The 23,677-nt window shown below is 38.7% G+C and overlaps 1 protein-coding gene across 3 annotated transcripts in view; it reads right to left on the bottom strand.

The window, feature by feature from the left end:
- The window catches only part of Rundc3b (RUN domain containing 3B), a 144,196-nt gene that overhangs the window by 13,576 nt on the left and 106,943 nt on the right, over positions 1-23,677 (bottom strand). The window contains exons 8-9 of one of the 3 annotated variants that reach the window (XM_040735829.1): positions 18,874-19,031; positions 3,156-3,296 (exon numbers count right to left, since the gene is read on the bottom strand). In XM_040735829.1, the coding sequence (XP_040591763.1) occupies positions 3,156-3,296; positions 18,874-19,031 (299 nt within the window). Of the gene's footprint in view, positions 1-3,149; positions 3,297-18,873; positions 19,032-23,677 lie in introns of all 3 variants that reach the window. The other 2 variants (XM_040735828.1, XM_040735830.1) reach the window with 2 other exon arrangements.

The raw sequence follows: 23,677 nt of genomic DNA, 5'->3' as shown, positions 1-23,677 counted from the left end.
ACATGTTGACTCTCCTGTGTTTCTCCTACCCAGAATCCTCCTGGATTCCTAGCCCCACCTATCTAGATTCTTATTGGCCAGACAGTGCTTTATTAGCATAAGACTTCCCCAACAAGGCCTTACCATTCCCTCCTTAATTTGTAGGTTTTCATACATTATGAAAAGGTCTGCTTAGCTATAAACATTTATAGAAAGCTCCCTATCTTGAAAATCCAGACCTTAACCTTTAAATGAAGTAATTGAGATTACATACTCAGAACTATTAAGGACAAATCAATTTTCTGTAAGATTTAGAAAGCATATCTTGGAACATGAGCTAGGTCTGCATTCCTTTGTATGGAAGATCATGTCAACTATTAATGCTCACTGAGAAGTTATTACGTTCCCAATGGTGCTCCTGACCGTTGTTAGACAGGCCTTACTTTTGGTATTATATACAAAGAAGGAGAAAGGGAAGGGAAGCAAGCGTCATTCAGTATCATAAGGTAGTCACTCCACAGTGGCTACTGACGATCACTGGGTCAGAACTCCGGGTCCAGACTCCTGCGTACTGCACTGCACCTGAACACTTTAGCTGAGGGACAGCAGGGTCACCTAAAAATAGTAACAACATAACGAGGACAAGTCCAGTTAATGGGATAATACTAGAAAAGGGCGCAAACTCTGAATTTGTGCTGAAAAGACAGGCTGGACCTCTGTCTTCGTTTCAAGACTGCTGCGATAGATACCGCTTCGTAAATACATTACCATTACACATGAGGATGTAAACTAGCCATGAACACCCCACTATTCGTTCTTTATTTTAAACCTTTACTTATTACTACCATTGTATGTGTGTGAGTTTGGGTTCGTGGCTGAGCTAGGCCCACTCTGGGTTCTTTATTGACCCCACAATAGGTAATGTGTGAACAGGTAAAAGCACACATCTTCTGTCAAAAATACTTTCCCTTTTTACCATGATGTGCATATTGCAAAGAAAGTCTTATTTAGTAGCTTTAATGCAATCCCAATGTATGTCTGTGCGTTTGTGTTTATATGTGTGGGTGTCAGTACACATGGGCACAGAAGGTTAGAAGTCTGAGACCAACCTTGGATGCTATTCCACAGGAGCTGTCCACCTTGGTTTTTGAAAACAGACCTAAACCTTTCCAGCTAGGCTGGGCTGCCTGGTCAGTGAGCTTCAGGGATACATTGGACTCTGTCTCCCCAAGACTGGGATTACAAGTATGGCCAACCATATCCATCTTTTCACATGGGAGACAGGGATCAAATAGAAGTCCTCATGCTGGCACATTCAGCACTTTCATGACTGAGCTCTGCCCACTGCCCGTCACAATAGTGAGCATGTGTGCATCATATGTATGCACCCGTGTGTGTGCAACTATGCTCACATGCATAAGTTTTGGACAGGATCTCTCACTGAACCTGGAGATCTTGGGTTGGACAAAACTAGCTGGCCAGTGGGTTACAAGATCTCCCTGTCTTTGCCTCCCCAGAGCTAGGATTACAGGCGTGTAACACTACCAACTTTTTATATGGGTGAGGAGATCCAATCTCAGGTACTCATGCTTGCACAAGCAGCTCATCAACTGAGCCATAACTCAGCATCTCTGTAAATTTAGGAGCCTCTCATGAATTACGTATAAAGTAAGTACACCACATATTTCTATAACGCCTATTTTTTTATCATAAACACAAATACAAATATTGTTCTATTAGTTCAGTGTGACACTGAAAGGTAAAGTTATAGTCAGCATAAGCTATAGTTATATAAACTGTTTTGTTTTTCAAGACAGGTTTTCTCTGTGTAGCCCTGGCTGTCCTGGAACTCACTCTGTAGAGCAGGCTACCCTTGAACTTACAGAGATCCACCTGTCTCTGCCTCCCAAGTGCTGGGATTAAAGGCATGCGCCACCACCACCCAGCTATTGCAAATTTTTATACGAGTATATAAAGGAACTCTATGCTAGTCTATGGAATGCCCAAAGCCCCTCAAGTCACACTAAGAAATTATTTAATAGATGAAAAGAGTTCTGATTTATTCCACAGACTGTTCACCTCTACTTGTCTCTAGCAAACAATAAGATAAGAAAGAGTTCAAGTCTCCAGTGCTGCTTTTAATAACAAAAAGTCAAATTTAATTTACATTCTATCCTTGTTGAACAGCAACCCCCAACATCATGAAATTAAAGGAGGTAGAAGTTACCCTTTTGCTAAAACATGTCTGTTCAAGTAACTAGTCAATATGCAGAACACCTAGATGAGTGCCAGACAGACAAACAGAAACACAAGGAAAGCACTAGCTTGGGTATCCTAAGAAGCCTAGGTGAAAATGTGTGACCCTGCCAGTGACTTCTAAGCACAGGGACACTCTAAAGAAGAGCCGATAGCCGGTGGGGGGATAAAGAAAAACAGTGGAAAGAGATATAGAAGGGAAAGAGATAAAAATAAAAGGGCCTGGGAGGGAAGATTAGGAGGAAAAGTTAGAAACTTAACTGAAGGAGAAATATACTGGAAACAAATGATTAAGATAGAAAAGTGTTAAAACCCAGAAGATGCTAATGTAACTCAATTTTTAAAATGTAGATTATCTAAGATTTTGCAGCATATTCAATACTGACACAATCTGACCAAATGAAAGGCTGAACACCAGGACAAATAAATTACAGCCCAGAAGCAGAGTGGCTGTATTACAGGCTCTAAAAACTAGACTGATTAAAATGAACAAAATTCAGAACCACTGAGAACTGGAGACTTTTGTATACTTTTAGAAGATGCAATATGGCATTTTTAAAACAATCTGAACAATTAGTTTCAGGCTACTGCATCTTAAAGCTAACATTTAAAAATAAATGCCTCATGAAAACAAGTCCATTGATGCAGTTGAAGACTGAATGGAAATATAACAGAAGCAGGAGGCAGCTGGCCTGATAGTATTACCTAGGAATTCTTCAGTTATTTTGCTTCCCCAGGACGCCTTGGCTTCAAATGTTCAGACATCTGCTTCTTAAGGGACCTCATCAAAGGAGTCCTAAAGCCTATCTTTGCTAATAATAAGTTCAGAAAAATAACTGAGATGCCCAAGTGGATAGCCACAAGTTTTGGTACAACTAAATGTGTAATTAGTTGGAAAAAAACATTACACTTACTCATACCACTGTTTATTGTGTTTTCGGTAAAGCAACGTATCCAAGGCAACAGCATTGACATCCAGAGCTCCTGGGGAAGGCCACTGGTTGGTGAGGTGGGCAGTTAACTCTTGTCTTGATCTTAAATCATTATTCTTTAGCACAGTCCTGTGAATATTAAGATGGTGAGTGCTTTTGTCTTTACTCTTTTTTATTCTCTCAATGGCAGGAAGCCTAACTGGGACTTAGGCCCTTAAGTAATCGTTTACAAATGATATGTCTACAGACTGAGCAGAAACAAAGCTGGCTGAGACTCAGACTGTTTCCTCTCCTGCAGCATATGGTTTTCAGACTTTCTGTGCTGACTACGATACATTACTACTACTGAAAATCAGACCTTCTGTCTTTTCAATGAGGTATTGCTAATGAATTAAAGGGCCCATCAGCACTTTAAACCTAAATCAAAAGCAATAGACTATCAGATGCTGGCTAAAATATAGATTCCATGTCTAAGGATCTCCTAGTTCAATAACTCAGAGTAATAATTGAAAGTAATTTAACTCAAGTTAAAAGATAAATCAATTGAAAAGTAGAAATATATGAAATTTAAAAATTCATGCAATACATTTTATCCACTACAGTCCTCCGTTCTACCAACTGTGCTATAAAGGCCCCACTGCATGCAATACATTTTGAAGAATACTTTTATTTTTAAAAAGTTCCTTTAATTATTTCCCTTTAAATTTTTAAATTTTAAATTGTGTCTGAATGTGTGCATGCGGTGTGAGCACATGAATACAGTGCCTTTTGCGGCCAGCAGAGGGCTTCTGATTCTGCGGAGCTGCCTGACAAGGATGGTGGGAACTAAACTCAGGCCCTCTATAGGAGCAGAGGTTGCCAGGCCGTCTCTGCAGACCCGTACCGTTGTTTTAGACAGAAATGACTACTAATAAAGTTTCATGAAAATATGCAATCACTGTCAAAACTTCACTGAATGCTAGAATCAACCGGCAATGTTTTGACATGTTTTTCTTGCTAAAGAACTGTTACTTGACAGGAGCAATTTACGAAAGAATTAAAATTCTGGCAAAATTTCAGTTTACACGGACCAACTGACTACAGTCATGAGACTAATTCAACACTGGTATTGGTTAAAGAAAATTGAAAAGCAGTGGTCTTACTGTATCTCTAAGACCTTACAGAGTGTCCTGGCAGCGTGCATTCTCAGACAGGGAAGAGGCCGACTACTAACCTCCCCCAATTAACTAACCTGCAGTCCTGTTCAGGGTGCTGGGGAGGGGACAGTGAGTAGCTGGTAGCACAATCCTACACTAAAGACAAACTGGCCAGCACAATCCTCTAAGTGCCAATAGTGGGTCTACATAATAACCATGCTTACATGTATCTAATGGGCTAGGGTATATTTCTGATTTCATATAGCATATAATAACTGTATGTTAAAAATTTGTGTTTCACTGTATACAGAAACATAATCTAACACAGACACTTGATTTTTGTCTCATTAAACTAAAAAGTCAGTGAGAATGAATCTTATTAAGATACTCTTTTTTTCCCTGTCACACAATTATTTTCACTGGAAAAATACATAAAAGTCATTTAAAGACTTCCAAAGTGTTTTAACACTGTTTAGTTACTGAAAACAAAATTTTACAGCAATTTTAAGATTGGTAGAAAAAGAAGTAATAGAGATTACTGGCCTGATAGTCTACCACAATACATTGCATTATTTGGGTTTTCTTAGTAGATTTTTCTCTATTACGTATTTGCTCCACTGGAGGCTTTTAGTGAATACCAATGGAAAACTCAAGTTCTATGTCTTGAGCAGATCTCAGGCAACATTTCCACCAGGCTGTGAGAAACGCAAGTGTGCATCTGTGAATAGTTGACACTGGCGATTAGTTGTTAAGGGTGAGTCACATCACAATTTCCAGTTGGTAAAGCAGTTTCTTTTGTAAGGTGAAGCAACTTTCGATCTCATAAAACAGAACTTGCTTCACAAAGTTACAACACAACAGTTGTCCAAAACCAAACTTTTGCCTAAACCAGAACTTTTGCCTAAAACCAAATGAATGAATTATTTATTTAATGTACTGGTATACAGGGATGTAAGGATAACTTACAGGAGTTGGTTCTCGCCTTCTACCATATGGGTTGTGGGAAATAAACAAAGGTCATCAAGTTTGGCAACTTTGCCAACTGAGCCATCTCACTGACCCTCAGAATTATCTTTAGACCTTTGTTTGTCCTTAGAAAGCCAATGGTAATGTTTCTACGCACAGCTATTTGATCCCTTGAAATGAGATAAGAGACTTCAGTGTGTCAAACAGGTATAGTTTTGGTCCATGTAGGACCTACTTGCTACTTTTTGTGGGAAATGTGTAAATAGGAAATCCTGGCATTTGTCTTATGAAGCAAATAGGTTCCTAGAGAATTCTTGCACAGTAAATTGTAGGAAGGTTTCCATTCTCAAGTACACCACAGAACAGGCAAATGAGTCAAGTTAGATTAAAAATTCCATTCCATATTTTAGATATTGACAAGAATCTCATCTGAGTGACAAATAGGGAGGGCTATGTATCTATTCAAACAGTGGGGCCCTGACTAAGATTAGCAGAGAATTTTCCATAGTTCCTACTTTCACTCTACCTCTCTCTAAACATACTTCTCCATTCTACTATCCTGAAAATTATTAGCTTCCCAGTAAATTTTATTGTACCCAAGAATTAACTGAGTTTGCTTTCAAACTAAACAATGCCATCATTTCACTTAAAAATGATACCACATTTATAACAAGACCTATTCAAAGTGATCAAACAGGCTTGGTAAAAAGAAGACCTACCCTAAAAGAGACTTCACCTTAAATTACCAGATAATTGTTCACCATGTTAAATCAGTGTCTAAAGATAAATGTGCTATTTTACTAAAAACAACTAGTGTTGAGATTAATTGGCTAATCTAAATGCAGAAACATTCTATATGATGGAAATAAACCAACTTATCACTCACACCAAGGGAAAGATTCAACAGAAAGGTTCACTAAAGACATTTTAATCAACTAAGGAACAATAATATATTTATCAGGTAAATTTGAAAACTTTTCTGTGGTATTCATCTCTAAATTAATAAAAGCTCCTTTCTCTTTGGATTTTTAACAGGAAGTATCCAGGAATTTCATCCCTCAAAATAATGCAATTCAGTCTTGATGAATATAAAGATTAAAAGATCACTAAAGAAAGAACTTCATTACATGGATTTTAAGCTCGATTTAGACCATCAAGCTTAACCATTCAGACACGTCTGATGCTAAGCAGTGACCTCAAGAGGTAAGTTAGGTTCAAAGTTCCCAGAGGAGGAAAACATATCCCAAATCTAAGTTTACTTAGATTTTTACTTAATATTGGAAAGTTTTCATCTCTTTGCCTATGTTCCTTAAACACTAATCATATCTCAACTATATTTAAAAAATCCAAATTTTAGGGCTGGAGAGATGGCTTGGTGGTTAGAAATACTTGTTGTTCTCCAAGGGACACAAATTTGTTTCCAGAACTGACATCTGGGTGTCTCTCAATCCCCTGTAACTCTAGCTCCAGGGGGTACAATGCCCTTTTCTGGCCTCTGAGGGCAATACACTCACACAGTTACACAAATGCACATAAATAAAAATCTTTTTTAAATCCAAATTCTATCTATTCCTCAAAATTGATTTCACTTTCTGGTTGTCCCATGAAGCTTTCCAGACATCTTACTGGGCCACTGTGATGCATGCTAAGAAGGTCATTCTCTCCCCTTTACTGTGTTCATTTTTCAGATCATGACCATCTCACACTTGCAATATTATAAGGTTTATGATCCTCTGTCCTAAGGTGGTTAACATCTGTGGTTTCAAGTACTCATTAAAGTCCAAAAGGTCCATGACGTGAAGCAATCTTTGTTTTCTAAGACAGGGTTTCTCTGTGTAACTGGGCTGTTCTGGAACTCACTCTGCAGACCAAGCTGGCCTCGAATTCACAGAGATCCACCTGCCTCTGCCTCCATACTGCAGTGATTAAAAGTGCATGCTATTACCTCCTGGCAATATGAAACAACCTTTGGTTATGATAAAACAGAATACTTGAATCATGGAAGCCAAGATGTAAGCTTTAAAGGTGAGTATCAGATTGCACCAGGACTGGCTATTTTTTTTCTTTTTTGAATGTGTCCATCCATTTACTGGGGAACTTCCTTCCAAAGGCAAAAGTGTTGCAGATGATGCTCATAGGAGGTGTTCGAGTCACAGACTAATATACTAGTGCCACTTAATCCCCACATGGACCAACCAAAGTGCTTGAGGGTGGACTTAGATATCTTACTTGTTCTTCTTGTGTCCTTCTGTCTGCTACTGGGGGTGGCGGCACAAGCGGGGCCTTCATCCCATGCTGATGCCACGCTTTTGGACTTCCTGACTCTAGAACTGCCTTCTTTACAAATTGCAGTTTTGGGCATCCCGCTACAGCATCAGGGAATGAACTGAGGCAGCACTCCAGCAAACCTGGGACTTCCCACCTCGTCTAATGTGCTACAATTCTTGGTGAATTCAAGTTCTCTGAGACATGGGCTATAACCTTTATGAAACTAAAGAATACATTACAACTATCGTAATGCTGACGTCTATGCATTTAATGCAGGGCATCTTGGTAAGAGAGCTAAAGTTCAAAGAAAGAGAACGTCACCAAAGATGAAGTAACTACACTAGAAATTACTACTACACAAGGGAAGTAGAACCATCTTCCAGACACTACTAGGTCACTGTTAGTCACTGCTCTAAACCAAGGTAGCTCTGCGAAGGTGGAGATTGTTCTACTTGCTCACCAATCATCAGCACCTGGGACTTGGCCTGGCTTATCATATTATTTTCAATCAATGCTTACCAAATGAATGCAAGAGCATCAAAGAGAAAAAGGCAAACACTAAGTACAAGCAAGAGTAATGAGAATTAGAATAGCTTTATCCATGGAATGTTTTATGGAAGTCAAAGAGCCCCAATCAGTAAGGTACTTCATATACAATTCTAGCCAGAAGGGATTGAAGGAATAACAATGAGGTACCACCACTGTATAAACCCCAATTCATCAATGAATGAACTGCTTTAGGTATTGTCCATTCCTGGCTCGAGCCATCAGATGAACTTTCGTACAGAGAAGTCAGTTGTCACCATCTGAATCCAGTGTTCATTTGCATGATTATTGTGCTTCCCAAAATGCCATGATATGAATGATGTACATACTACCTCTAAGATATTCTTGTCCAAAAAGCCCCATTAAAATTTACATGAGCCCCTTGAGAGCAATTTTCTGCCCCAAACACGTATCAGGAATTCCAGGGAAGCTTTTTAGTATACATTTGCCTGGATTTTACCTCTCACCAACTTAAGCAATGACTGGTAAACCTCACTCCCTTTCTGAGTTTTCTCTTGTTATTTTATTTCCATTACACATAATATAAAGTTTATATTAAACAACTATATCAGGGATAAAGACAAAAACAGAGGGGACAAAGGAATACGGAGAAACAGGGTGTTGGAGAGAATAGAGGGGAGAGAAAAATGGCAAGAAGCAGAAATCTTACATAACAAATTATCAAGGGAACTGTAACTGTAAGAACAGGTCTTCCAGATCATAGAAACTGAATGGGAATAAGTTAGACAATCACCCACTTACTTTCAGTATTTTGGTTTTTTGTTTGTTTGTTTTTTTACCTTAATGCAAGTCATCAACATCTCTCTACTTTTTCTACCACTGCAAACATTTACTTGTTCTTACTACTCTATCATCTATCTGAACACATGTCTGGCTAATTACAGAATAGACAGGTTTACTGTGATATTTATAGTCTCTTCTGATCTCCATTCCTCCTCAAGTTCTTTCTATATATGTGACTTGGAGCAAGCAGAACTCATTAATCTGGATGCAAAGGATCTACTTTACAGAATATGAGCATGCCTTGAGCTTTAATGAGTCATTTAACCCCCTGGGGAACCTTGCTAAAATTCAGTTCTGAGCCGGAGATGAAGTTTGACAATTTGTCCTGAGATGACACTTAGGAAGTCATTGATTTAGAAAAAGGAACACATAGAGATTATCTAATAGAACTATAAGAAGAGTCATGCTGTATTTTGAGATATCCAAGTAGTCAATTTTGATTCAATAAAGTACACTACAGAAAATATATTTTTAGAGAACTGCAAAGATTTTGTTATTAATGAAGATTGGATGATACAAGAAATGCTTCTAATTTTATTGGCTGTGATTATGTGAGAAAATGTCTAGTTTTAAGAGATGTGTAGTAAAGAATGCACGAATGAGAGCACATAATTTGCCTCAGAAACGGTTCAGAAAAGAAAACTGATCAGTCTGGGTGATGGCTAACTGGATTTATTGTCACTCTTTTATAAACATTTAACACTTTCTCAGTGAAAACATTAATAGCTCTAGACTCCAAACGATACTTTTTAAATTTAAGATGATTTTGTGGTAAAAATGTACATGATCCAGAACATCTTGCCAGTTTTGGTGACTCAGTTTAGTGATATTTGACACATTCATGGGATGTGGCACCAAGCGCCATCACCTACCACTTAGTCTTTTCTTTTTGTTGGTTAAGGATCTCTGGGCCTGGCGTGTGGTAAGCTGGCACTCAGTCATCTTTTAACTCTTCATTTTAAGATAAGGTCTCACTAAGAGATAAGATTTCCCAGGCTGACCCTGAACTCACTTTGCAGACTAGGCAAATGAAATTTATCATCCCCCTGCCTCAATTTGCAGAGCAGTTGGCCTTAAAGTCCCTGCAACACCAGGCCCTGTCCTCTTTAGCTCTTGTAAACCTGAGATGATATATCTACCATACAGTAATGGTGATTATTCTTCCCAGCCCTAGAAACCAGTACTGGCTTTTTGTTGTTGTTGGTTTTGTTTGTTTGGAGACAAGATCTCACTTTAATACTGGCTGATCTGGAATTCACAGAGCTCCATCTTCCTCTGCCCCGAGAGCGGGGATTAAAGATATTTGCATATTCTGTTCTCTGTCAGATATCAAGCTGGTAAAGATACCCGACTCTATGGGATTCTTCTTCAACTGATAATGAGTGCTTCCTTGGCTCACAGAAGCCTTTTAGTTTTACACAATTCCACTTGTCAATCTTTGGTCTTAAATCCTCTGTAAATAAGAGTCCTAGCAGAAAACCCTTTCCTACACTTGTATCTTGTAGGGGACTATCTGTCTATGTCTCCTTCTAACAGCTTGAGTGTTTCAGGTTTCCGGATTAGTGCCGAACCGAATTCTCTTCAGAGAGGCCTCTGCTGGCAGCTGATGGGAAGCAGAGGCCCACAGCCAAACATTAGGTGGTGAGAAAGCCCAAACTGGAGATCTCCATCGGGTCCCTCCCCTTGGAGCTCAGGGATCTAACTCCACAGAAGTCCAGAAGGAAGAATGGGAGAAGCCCAAGTGGTTGAGAACACCATGAGAACATGGCCCACAGAATCATCTAAGCAGGACTCAGGGGCTCACAGGGCTGAAGCAGCAATGACAAGGCCTGCTAGGGTCTGTGCTAGACCCTCTGTATGTATTATGGCTGAGTAGCTTGGGTTTTGTGGGACTCCAAACAGTGGGTGTGAGGATGCCTCTGACTCTTTTGCCTGCTCTTGGGAACCTTTTCCTCCTACTGGGTTGCCTTGTCCAGCCTTGTTATGATGGTTTGTGCCTAATCGTACTGTATCTCGTTATGCTGTGTCTGATGGATATCCCTGGAAGGCCTGTTTCTTTTTTGGAAGAGAAATGGAGGAGAGTAGATCTGGGGCGGGGTCGAAGGGTGGGGTGGGGTGGGGTGGGAGGTGCGGGGAGCTCGGAGGTGTGGAGGGAGGGAAAATGCAGTCAGGATGTATTGAAAGCAAAAAATAGGGAAAGAAAAATATATGTAGGTAGAGATATCACGTACCTGCAGCACTGACTACGCCCAAGTGAGCGTGGTCACAGATACATGGTGGGGGGGGGGCAGAGATAAAGGCCAAGGAAGGAGGGGTTCACCCTCTCTCTTGAGATTGTGGTTGAGGTCGGAGACCAGCAGAGCCCTGACCTCAGTTCCCGGCTTCTCAGGTAAGTGACCTCTCTCTCTAATAAAGTATCATACGACTTCCCTTCCTTGAATACTTGGTGTGGCTCAATATCCCTCACCAATGATACCTGAAATCATATGTATCCCAACAACAGAAATAGGAGGAAAAAAGTAAGGCCTGTGCTACAATGTCTGGTGGTTCTCCTTTCTGTCTCTGTGTTTTATTACATTGCCTCACTTATATTTCAAATGTAGACTGTCCTCCCTAGGCTCATGTTTCAGCTTGTGTTCCCCAAATGGTGCCACTTTTTGGAAGGATGTACAATATTTAGGACATGGAGTCTTTCTGGAGAGAGGGGCTCAGTAGTGCCAGGCTTGATGGGGGACAGGCAGGTCCTCCTCACATTCGCTCTCTTTGCCTCTTGAATGCTGACTATTACCAGCTGCTTTACACGCCGACAGCCACGCTTCACTGTCATGATGGAGTGCAACCTTCCATAAACTACAAAATAACAACCTCCCCTCCCCCCCAAAAAAGCTGTGTCTTGTCAGTTATTTGGACAGAGCAAGGAGAAGAGTGATTAATACACGCATGTCAGTTTTTCGTGAATGATTTTTTTCATTTAGCATAATAATATCCTTGTAGCATATCACAAAATTCCCTCCTGTTTTAAGATAGATAATATTCTATGTTATGGGTAAATCACATTCTGCTTTCTTATTTGCTAGAGGAGACACTTCATGTCATGTTTGAAAATCTATTAAGAACTGTGTTCTCACATAGGGCACATCTTGGAATGACCCTTGAGAAGTATATGCTGGGTACAATGTTACTGGCTTAACGTGTTGTTTAAATTGTATTCTTTCTGGTTGTTGTTGTTGTTTAAACACTTTGTTTTCTTTCTGGTTGTTGTAGTCATTGCTCAGAATGGTAGTGAATTCTCAAACTATTATACCTTCAATTCTGATAATTTTTTCTTCATAAATTTTGATGCTCTATCATTTAATGTATAATTATATGAGCTTTTATTAGCATATCTTTCCAAGTCATAACTTTGCAGCTTTAAACTACTTCCTCTGATATTTGTGTAATTATATCTTTTAGTTACTATTCTCATGGATTATTCTCTTTTGTCTTTGAGTCTAAAGTGAGTCTTTTGTACACTGCATGTTCATGTGGACCAGGTGATTTCTTCTCCTGTGCTTCCAATCTGTTTCTTGGGAGTTAGATTCTAAGAAATAGAGATGCTGATCAATTTAGTATTTGCTTTCAATGTCTATAAGCTATCTGTCCCTCACTGACTGTTATACTTGTTTTCTTTCATGTTTTCATAATACAATGTCAGTTTCTTTATTTCCTTTCATGTATATTCTGTATTTTTCCTGGGTTACTATAAAGGTTATGTTTAACATTTTAAGGTTATAGTACTCTAAATTGAATTTTTTTTTCAAGACAGGGTTTCTCTGTGGCTTTGGAGGCTGTCCTGGAACTAACTCTTGTAGAGCAGGCTGGTCTCAAACTCACAGAGATTCGCCTGCCTCTGCCTCCTGAGTGCTGGGACTAAAGGCATGCACCACCACTGCCCTAATCAACTTAACTTCATTAATATAAAAGAACTCTCCTCCTTGAGTATCTAGCCTCACTCTCCAGTTATCAATGCTATAAATGACATGTCTATACATTTTTGCCCCAAATAGGAAGTAATGATTCTTTTAAATTCATTAATCTTGCAAATTATATGAAAATAAAGGATAGTGCTATAAACTGAAAATAATAATAGAATTTTTATTTTAATGGAATATATCATATGTAGAGGCAATGGAGTACCAGTCACATCAAATGATTGTCTTCGAAAATTTAGTATTCTACTGATTTCCCATCAATATTCAAGAAAATGTAATACAACATGATTTACCTTTCTAGTCTGACTATATTTTCTTTTTTCTGCTTTCTTTGCGTGCGTGCGTGCGTGCGTGCGTGTGTGTGTGTGTGTGTGTGTGTGTGTGTGTGTGTGTGTGCATACATCTGTATCTGTGCATACATGTGTAGGCTACCAGACAACTTTTGGTGCTGGTCTTTGGGTACCATTCACCATTTTTATTTTCCAAACAGTATCTATCTCTGTCCTGGAGTTTGCCAAGTGGGTTGGACTGTCTGGTCAGAGAGCCCTAGGGACTGGCTTGTCTCACCTTCCCTTTCCAGTGCTGAGATGACAAGTGTGTGCCACAGCACCTGACTTTTCTCATAGGTAATGGGATCAAACTCAGGTCCAGAACTTTACCAACGGAGCCATTTCCTAAGTCCTTAGTACATTTTCTTAATATCTGTTCTAATATGGTCAATGGAGTATGCAACTCACATTAACATGATTGTAAGTTAAACTTTTATTAACAAGTATCGATTGCTAAATGTATAGGTGGCCAGTTGATGATGATAAGTCATAACATCCATTTTTATGTAGGCCACGATGATATCATTGCACTCTCTTGCTAGTATCTTCACCATTCACCCTAAACTGTGAACCAGGAAGTACAGCATCATTGACTTATGTTTTGCTGGCTGATGGATGACACCATCACTACTTGCTGAGAGCCACAGCTACATGGTTGGTTCTTGAATTTCCTCAACAAGGAGTGATTCTTTGCATATACTGTTTAGACTCTGGTTCCTTACATTACAAGACCACACAGAACATGTTACCAATGCTAAAATTTTCAAGTCAAAACAGGATAAGTACATCAGGAGCTCTTAAGAATTCTTCGTATTTTATTGGACAATCTTTTCAGATTTTACACATTGGTCTATGGATCTCTATTTCTGAGGTTTGCATATATGTATATGTTTTTACAAGTGTTTAAACTGCAAATCTTCTACCCAAGGCTGTAAATCTATGGCTGTTAGCAAACTGTCCCTATTACAGATGATACTCTTTAAACAACCCTGGGGTTGATAATGTCAATCTTCACCTCATCATTGCAAACTCCAGTCAGAAAGGATGTGTCCTGAGCTTCTATTAAACAAAAGATCCCCAAAGCATACATATAAATGACTGCTAACTACAGCTAAATTAATTTCCCCTATTATAACAAATCTTACCTATATTGATCCAAAGTATAAGTAACATTTTAAGCTTGAGATTCATTTTATTGGATGGAGTTCAATGCATGAACTGGAGTTAAAATTTATTGAAGTAAAATAAAAATCAATCTGAATCACATGCCTTAAAAACCATGAGAATCAAACCTAGAATAATGCAGCATCTACAAGGAAGTGTTATTATTAATATTTTCAGATTTAAAAGTTAGTTTTACATTTTAAAATATCCCAATATTTTAACTTTATTAAGTGTGAACTCAACTTCTAAAAATGTGCCCTTTTCCAGTGTCTCGTAAGATACTCTGCATTTTATCAAATATGAGTTTAAAAAAGGATTACATTTATAGGTGAAACCTGTTAAATGGTAATTCAATAGGATGTATCCCTATACACTATGAACATGATCATGTACAATGGTTTTCACCATTCATCCAACTGGCATTTAATAGTTAGAACTCAACCGTCATATCTTGAAACTCAAAACCAAAGCAGAAGAAACAATAATCTGAGAGCTCCCTGCTTGTGCTGTATCTATCAACATTAACATATTTTTTTATGTTTTTTGACTGTCTGACATAAGGTATCAGGAGGCTTCAGCCTGTCCTTCAATTCCTAATCTCCTGCTTCCATATTCTAAGTACTAATTACCAATGTGTACCACTATGGCCTGCCTGAACATTCTTAATAACCCATCAAGTGAATATTATCTTTATTTTTGAGGTGAAGAGCCAGCAACTTCAAGACATTAATTCAGACCAAGCCTACTGTGGACAATGACATAGCTATTAGGTGAAGACAGTCCTGATTTGTAAAAAACTTCAAAATAATCTTGTACTATATGCATCACTAATTTGGATTGTTAGCAGAACTACAAAATGTTCATATGTTATGAGCATTCAAAAACATGATCCAAGAATAATAGTAATTGAAATTACATATATTAAGATATGTTGCTGGGTTATAGGTGGTGGCACACGCCTTTAATCCTAGCACTCATGAGGCAGAAGCATGCAGATCTTTGAGTTTGTGGCCAGCCTGATCTACAGAGCAAGTTTAAGGACAGCCAGGGATACACAAAGAAACCCTGTCTCAAAAAATGTTAAAAAAAGCAAGGGCTGGAGAGATGTCTCAACAGCTAAGAGCACTGGCTGCTCTTCCAGATGACCTGGGTTCAATTCCCAGAACCCACATGGAAGCTCACAATTGCCTATAACTCCAGTTCCAAGGGATCTGACACCTTCACACCAATGCACATAATGTTAATTTTTTTGAAAAAAAAATCAAGCCAAGTAGAAAAATATTCAAATCGTCAAGAAAAGATACTCAACCCACATAGGAACAAACATTACAAGTCTTTTACTCTCTACCTCTTAATGTTCCTCTTTGAACTTTACACTGATGCATTTAAGTGCTTTATCTTCTCAGAAGGAGCAAAAGGAACTCCAGTACCCAGCTCTGATTTAGGCTTCGTGACAATGGATAAAGGCCCTCAACAGTAAGGGGGAAATATTCATTCTGTCCTGGTAGCTGCAAAAGTGCTCACACTTTGGAATATTAAATCTAATCTGCAGTAACTAATTAATTAAATTATTAGTTAACACTTATTATTATTATTATTTGTTTTTTTTGAGACAGGGTTTCTCTATATTGTTTTGGACGCCGTCCTGGAACTCACTTTGTAGACCAGGCTGATCTCGAAGTCACAGAGATCTGCCTGCCTCTGCCTCCCGAATGCTGGGATTAAAAGTGTGTGCCACTACCGCCCAACAACATCTTAGTATTATTAACCATTATTAATTAGCTAATTTAAAAATACAAATTATTTGCATTAATTAAGCAGTAAAATGAGAATATTCATGTAAGAATTATTTCATTCTCCTCTAAAACAGTTTTATGCAAAGGGATTTTGTAAGACAAAAAATCGGAAGGTTACAGTTATATTACTTCTAGGTAAATATTTTACTTCTGACTTCAAGAAAACAGTCCAGTTTTTATCAGTGGATACTTTTTTCCCCCTGAGACAGGTCTTCTCTATGTAGCTTTGGAGCCTGTCCTGAAACTAGCTCTGTAGACCAGGCTGACCACAAGATCACAGAGATCAGCCTGCCTCTGGCTCCCAAGTGCTGGGATTAAAGGCATGTGCCATCACCACCTGGCTGACCAATGGTTATTTTTAAAAATATTAATTTTATTGAATTTTTATGGATTTTTAGTCTATATGTGTGTCTCTGCCCCACATCTATGCCTGGTGCCCATGGAGGCCCCAAAAGGGCATCAGATCACCTGGGATTGGAGTTATAGATGGTTGTGAGCCAACATGTAGGTGCTGGGAATTGAACTTGGGTCACCTGGAAGAACCACCATTGCTCCTAATCACTGAGCCATCTCTATGGCCTTAGATATAACTTTCTATTTGTTGCTTTATTAATATTGTTCTGGTTAAAAATCTTCCTTAAAGGTATTAGGAGGAACTGTAAGGTTCTTTTTGCAAAACCAAAGAGATCTATAACATAGTTTTATTTTACTACACTATAACACAGGTGAATTATTAATATGGGAGTTTTCATTTAAATTATCAAATATAAAATAAACTTATCAAAACTTCATCAGGGAAATAACTTTAATAAAGTAAAATTAACTTTTGTTTATCTTTATTTTAAAAGATAATGTCTTGCTACTTAATAGTCCAGGATGGACTCAGCCTCATGACCCTTCTCAGCTCCCCGGTAGTGAGCTTAGAGGCTCATGCCGTGAGTCCAGCTCATAAAGACTGATTTTAGGATACAAATAATCAGACAAGCTCCAGTGTTACTTTAAAAAGTATAATTGCCTTACTAATATTTAATTATAAAGGTAAACCTAGCCATCTCTATTATTTTAGTCTTGCTATTTTCACCCATCTTAACAAAAGCTAGTGTGGATGGAGTGTGCTAACCTGACCTCAGCTGAGGCATGATGAGCCCTCTCCATTAGGAGGGATAGGAACAATGAGCCCTCTCCATTAGGAGGAGTAGGAACAATGAGCCCTCTCCATTAGGAGGAGTAGGAACAATGAGTGGACATATTTTATCAGCAAACAAACTCCTAGAAAATATTGCTAGTTTTTAGGTTTACTCAAGAATTCTTTATTTTAAAAGCCTCCTCTCCTGCCAGGTGTGGAGGTATGCATCTTTTCTCAGCACTTGGATGGCAGAGGAAGGAGGATGGATCTCTGTGAGTTCAAGGCCAGCCTTTTCTGCATAGTGAATTCCAGGACAGCTAAGGATACACAGTAAGACTGTGTATCAAAAAAACCAACAAACAAATGAGTAAATAAATAAGCAAGCAGGCAAAATAAGACGTCATCTGTCATGTTTAACTGCCCTCATAATATTTTGTGTCATATCTTATGCATAAACTACAAAGGAGAACAGCAGCAACTATACAAAAGACAACGTATTTCAGAATATTGGTCCAACTCATTAAAGTTTATATCATCAATAAAGAACAAACAGACTTCACATGCTTTTGGGTGTTATACTCTTAAGGCAAAAATAACTTTTACTATATTTTGTGGGGGAAAAAGGTGAGTTTATCAAAGCAAAAACAAAGGAACAATACAATACAATAAAAGTCACTGGTCTATATTTCATATCAGCATCAATCTCATGTGAGACAAACTGAGAAACTGCTCCGAGTGTAAAGTGCCTGAAAAAGTGGAACCAAATAGAAAATACAACCTTGAACTGGATTTGGTGACAGAGAACCAAAAGCTGCACTGAGGGATGTTTTTAGAACAATTAATAAAATTGAATTATGAATGATGGAGAAGATTAAGAAGAGAGAATTACAAGACAAATGCTAAAATCTGATAAGTCTTGGAAAATAAATGGAAAGTGTCTATTAATCCTTTTTCTGGAAGTCTAATGATATAAGTAAAAACTACCATGTGGACATTTTTCACTATAAACAACATAATCTTGACAAAATGGTAGAATTAGGGTGAGTGCTTTCAGTGACAGGTGAAGGAGCTCACACCAGAATGTAGCTCCCTATACAGCAGCTTTGTTTATCTAAAGACTGGTTGCTGCAATTTTTTTAAACAGGAGGTTGCATTAAATTGTGCACAGTGATACCCTGGCAGAGCCTGGTATTGGTTTCATCCATCAGGATTGCTTTCGAGTAATAGTGGTCTAATGAACAATCATTTTCCAGTCAATCAATAACTGATGTAACTACATGAATACTTAAGGGATGAGGATGTGTGTGTGTCAGTAAGTCTGATGTCCAGCACTGCAGAAACAAAACAGAATCAAGTAAAAACACACATCTAGGATGTATATTGCACAGAACAACTGAAGGTGATTTTAATTTTTGTCTTGTGTTTTCTAATTTTCCCACAATGAAAAGAGATTACTTTACTAGCAAGGAACAAAAACACCTTAACAAGAGTGAGAGGATCTGAGGGGCAGCAGATTCCTGGCATTTGAATTGCTTAGCAAAACACATTCCACGTTCATGTCTATGTACTGTCAAAGTTGTCATAAAAGGAGCTCACTTACAGCTGGTCTTGAAGCTCCACAATGATATATTCTAACTGTTCCTTCTCCAACTTGTGGGCCAGATCAGAATCTTCAATCCTCTGAAGTAGTAATTTATTCTGAGAGACAGAGTCAGAAAGTTGGTTCTCACGAAGCCGTAAAAGTTCTTCAAGATAACCCTGGAAACATAGTATCACAAAGATAATGTCAACTGCAAAAACTCTAAGAGATCCTAAGATAAATGCTGAGCACCATCAGCATTATTTCCACCTATTTTATAATGAAACATCTCAAAATATTACTGATGATTTTTGTTGAATATAGAAGCTTAATATGCACTCTTTATTCTCGAATGTTATTTGGGGGGAATGGAGTGGGAGACAGGGCCTAGTTATATAGTCCCAGATGACCCTGAATTTCACTTCCTGCCCTTGCCTTTCCCTTCCAAAGTGAAAGGGTTATTTAATGCACAAGACTTAAATCGGACTTCATGATGGTAAACACAGTTTTTCTTAGCCCATGAATATCTACTTACAAATATCAATTCTATAAATTACTTTCTATACACAGGGAACCAACTCCAGATCCTACTGTTAGGAAGAAATAGAAGGCAGACGATACCGTCAAAGCAATCACTGCTTTCTTCTGGATTGTTGGGCACTATGCATTTGATGCTTACAGAAGTTAATAACTTAATTGAACCGTAGGTTCAAGGCAGGTTCCAAAACTAACTCTACTATTGGCAAATTGGTATGAAACTCAAGAGTCTGAAAATACTATTCCATTTCTGGGTATGCACACCCAGGCTTTCTGCTCCATTGGGATCTGCTTCTTTTGTCCAATGTCTGATGGACTACAAGGTTAGCTGCTCAACACTGCCAGGGCCTTGCTTGTTGAAAAGATTCATTTTAGAAACAGAAACCACTTTTTCTTCTGTTGGTTTTTGCTACTTCTTTCTTTCAACTGGTTACCAACTTCCTATGTAAATGAAGTTATTAGTGACTAGCAAAAGCAGAGGTCTGTGCTAGCTGGAGCACAGTATAATGACTGGGTCATAAAGAAGCCACCCATTAGACCTTTTTCTCACGGAGGTCACAAAAGATTCATGACCGAAGTATGACTTCACAACTCTCTTTGGCTTCACTTCTTTAGACATGCCCAAATAAGCCACTGCCAAATTAAGAATTTCTTCCCATATATCTGATAGAGATCTCATTGAGAGATGTTTTCAAGACTAGTTCAAGGCATTGTGTAAACACTTTAGAAAAGTAGACCAAAACTGAAGATGCAAAGAAAAGGAATGTCCTAGTCATTTCCTTTCCTTTGCACATTGTCTTTTATTTACTTTTATTAAGTGTGTGGGAGTTTTGCCTGCACGGATGTTTGTGCGTGCCTGGTGCCTGTACAGCCCAGAGGACAGTGCCAGTTTCCCTGGAACTGGAGTTAAAGAGGACTTGGTCCGTCTTACGGTTGTTTGGTACTGAACCCCGAGGTAATCTGGAGAAGCAGTACTCTAACCACTGAGGTATCTCTCAGCCCACTTCCTCCTTGTCTTTAATGTTCTGGAGTTTTCTGGAGTTCTGGACCAGGGACACCAAATTCTCCCTAAAATCACTAGTTCTGTGATCTCTGGCACCATTTTTCAAGCTCATCAGATAAAGTCTCTAAGTTTGGCTTGAGCAGTTTTCAGCTCTTCTAACTTGAAAGAAAGGCCTGCTTAGTACATAATTCTGCCACATACTCAGTGTCTTAGGGTTTTCTGTTACTGTGAAAAAGACACCACCACCATGGCAATTCTTACAAAGAAAACATTGAACTTGCATGGCACATAGTCTCTGAGGTTGGTCCGTTATCACGGCGGGAAGCATGGCGAAGTGCAGGCAGACATGGTGCTGAAGCAGAGGTTCCTATATCTTGAAGGTAACAGGACTAACTGTGACACAGGGTTTCTATGTAGTATTTGGAGACTGTCCTGGAACTCTCTTTGAAGACCAGGCTGGTCTCGAACTCACATATGTACGCCTGCCTCTGCCTCTCAAGTGCTGAGATAAAGGCCTTCATTTATTTTTGTTTATCCATGTCTATGCAGATGTCCCTGAGTTATGCAGGTTCCCCACAGGGGCCAGGAGATATTAGATCCCCTGGAACTGGAGTTAAGGGTGGCTGTGAGCTCCTTGATGTGGGTACTAGCAGCTGACCCCAGATCTTCTCAAGAGCAGCAAGCACTCAAAACCACTGAGCCATCTCTGTAGCCCCTAAAGCTATTTTTAAAAACTACTTCATCTTATTTAAGTCTATAGATGAGTGTTTTGACTGCATGCACATATGCGTGTTCCATGTGCATGCCTGGTGCCTGTGGAGGCTAGAAGAGGGTTTCAGATGCTTGAAACTGAGGGTAGTTGTAAGCTGCCATGTGGGTACTGGGGATTAAACAGAGTAGCCATACTGAGAAACCTCCCCTAAAACTATTTTTTGTCCAGTTGGAGAAATTTTATATGTAATTTTAGGTAACTCTTGGTTAAAAGTTCCCAAGCCTTGTTAACAGTGGCAAGTACCTACCTCCTAGCTTTGAAAGGAGAGGAGGCAGGGGGAACTGGGATTAGAATGTAAAAAGCAAATTAGTAAAAAAGTGCCCCAGATCTATTAGAAACCTTACGCTATGCAATTACTTTTCAAAATCACACAGATATGAACACTTTAGCCTAACAGTAGGAGGCAGTATAATATTTTCATTAACAATAGGCTTTTGGCTATGAGCTGCTGAGTGCCAATGTTCTAGCTTTGCCAGTCACATCACAGAATATGCTCTTATTGGTGGCATTAACAAACTGCTTCCTTTCAGCTCCATGATACCTGTTAGTAGTGGCTAGTATTACTTGTTTTCATAGCAAATTTCATATTTTTACTTCATAATTGAATCTCAATGATTGAAATTAATTTTATAAACAAACTTTTCTTTTTATATATATTTTAAACTTTTTTATTATTTTAATTTTAAATAGCTTGTTTCACATGTCAGTCCGAGTTCCCTCTCTCTCCCCTCCTCCCGCACCCCCTACCATCCCCCCAGCCTCCCACCCTATCCCCACTTCCTTCCACATAGGGGATATCTAGAGTCTGTCATTTCGTTCAGGGCAGGGTCCAGGCCCTCCCCTAAGAGTCCCGGCTGAGAGAGCATCCCTCTTTGTGTTATGGACACACAAAGTCCATTTGTATGCCAGGGATAAACACTGATCTACTGCCCAGGGTCCCATAGGTTGCTCAGGCCTCCTCACTGACTCTTTTTTTATATATTTTAATACAAACTATATACAAATACTTTCAAGCATTGGTAACTAAAGAATACATTATCCATTATCTCAATTAATTATCATAGCAGGAGTCATAATGATCTTTTATAATCTGCAGGAAGGGCAGTATCTTGAGATATGCGTTTATCATTTCCTTTTCTTCCTGGTTTTTATCACGACTGTTGTCTTAACACACTGCTTAGTTTCCCTGAGTTTTATCTATACCACATTTATGAGTTTAGCCAAATAATCCATTTACTTCCAATACTGTATATTATTCTGTTGCATGAGTATTACAGTCAATGTCCATTAGAATTATTTTAGAATTTTCTTGATGCTAACAGTAATGCTGTGGACACAGTTACATGTCTCCTGACCACACATCCCAGTGTTCTGAGGAGAGCTGCTGGGGCACAGGTCCAGACATTCTCACCGTTATCAGATGTCTAACTGTTCTTACTACTGTTTTCATATTCTGTACCCATCATATTCCTACCATGAAGTATACTATGACTTCCCACACAGACATCAGTGACATACTGGATTCACTTAAGTCATTGAAGGATATTTCTGGCTTGTCTAGAATTAGATAGTCACTATATAGCAGGGAGCAAGGCTGTCAAAACAGCTTCTAGCGTGTATCTCCAAGTAGGAATCTAATGGTTTCATTAGTTAGTTCTGGGGAATGATTTAAAAAGGCTCATTTTTCAAAAGAGCCTAAGGGTATCAGTTTTGATAAATGATACTTAAGAGATAATTCATTTCGATTTCCTAAGGCACTGACATAGAATTATTACAATTCATCCCTAATAATTACTGGTGAGATTCTGGCTATGTTTTAGTTATGCTGGCTAGTCTCCTCATTTTAAAAACTGTTTACCTGTGTTTTAACTCTAGGACAAATTATTCTGCTGTGGATTTTTCTGTTTCATTGGATGTAACAAATAATCACCATTTGGTTCCGCTAATCTCTTTCTCTCTATTTTAAGTTTGTCCGTATCAATTATTTTTTTCCTTTTTTTGAATTGTTCTCTGCCTACATTTTAGAAAATTATCTCCCTAATTTCATTATTCTAAGCCCTACAAATACTGGATAATTACCATTTATAACTGTCAATTTGCACTGTTTTCAGTTGCATTCGTTTCTATTTGCTTCTTTCACCCTATACTTTAGAAGGTTTTTAAATCTAAGTAAGTGATATATGTGGGTGATAATGAACTTTGTGTTGATGTTGTAGTTTGAATGTACTATGTCCCCATAGATTCATGTGTGTGAACATCTGATCCCCATCTGGTGGTGTGGGTTGATAAGGTGGAGCCTTGCTGGGGAAGGAGGTTACTGGGAGCAGGACTTGAGGTTTTAGTCTGACCCCACTTCCTGTTAATTCTCTGCTTTTGAGTTTGGATGCAACTTGACTGACCTCATGGTCCTCTCAACACCCCTCCCCCATGTCAACACCTCTCTGCCATGTCTTCCTCCTCATGATGGACTGACTGCATGCTCAGATACTTCAAAAAAAAGCAGCTCTTTTCCC

The sequence above is a fragment of the Mesocricetus auratus genome, unplaced genomic scaffold (assembly GCF_017639785.1).
Source record: "Mesocricetus auratus isolate SY011 unplaced genomic scaffold, BCM_Maur_2.0 Super-Scaffold_100051, whole genome shotgun sequence".
Lineage (NCBI taxonomy): Eukaryota > Metazoa > Chordata > Mammalia > Rodentia > Cricetidae > Mesocricetus > Mesocricetus auratus.
This window is presented reverse-complemented; position numbering and strand designations above follow the sequence as displayed.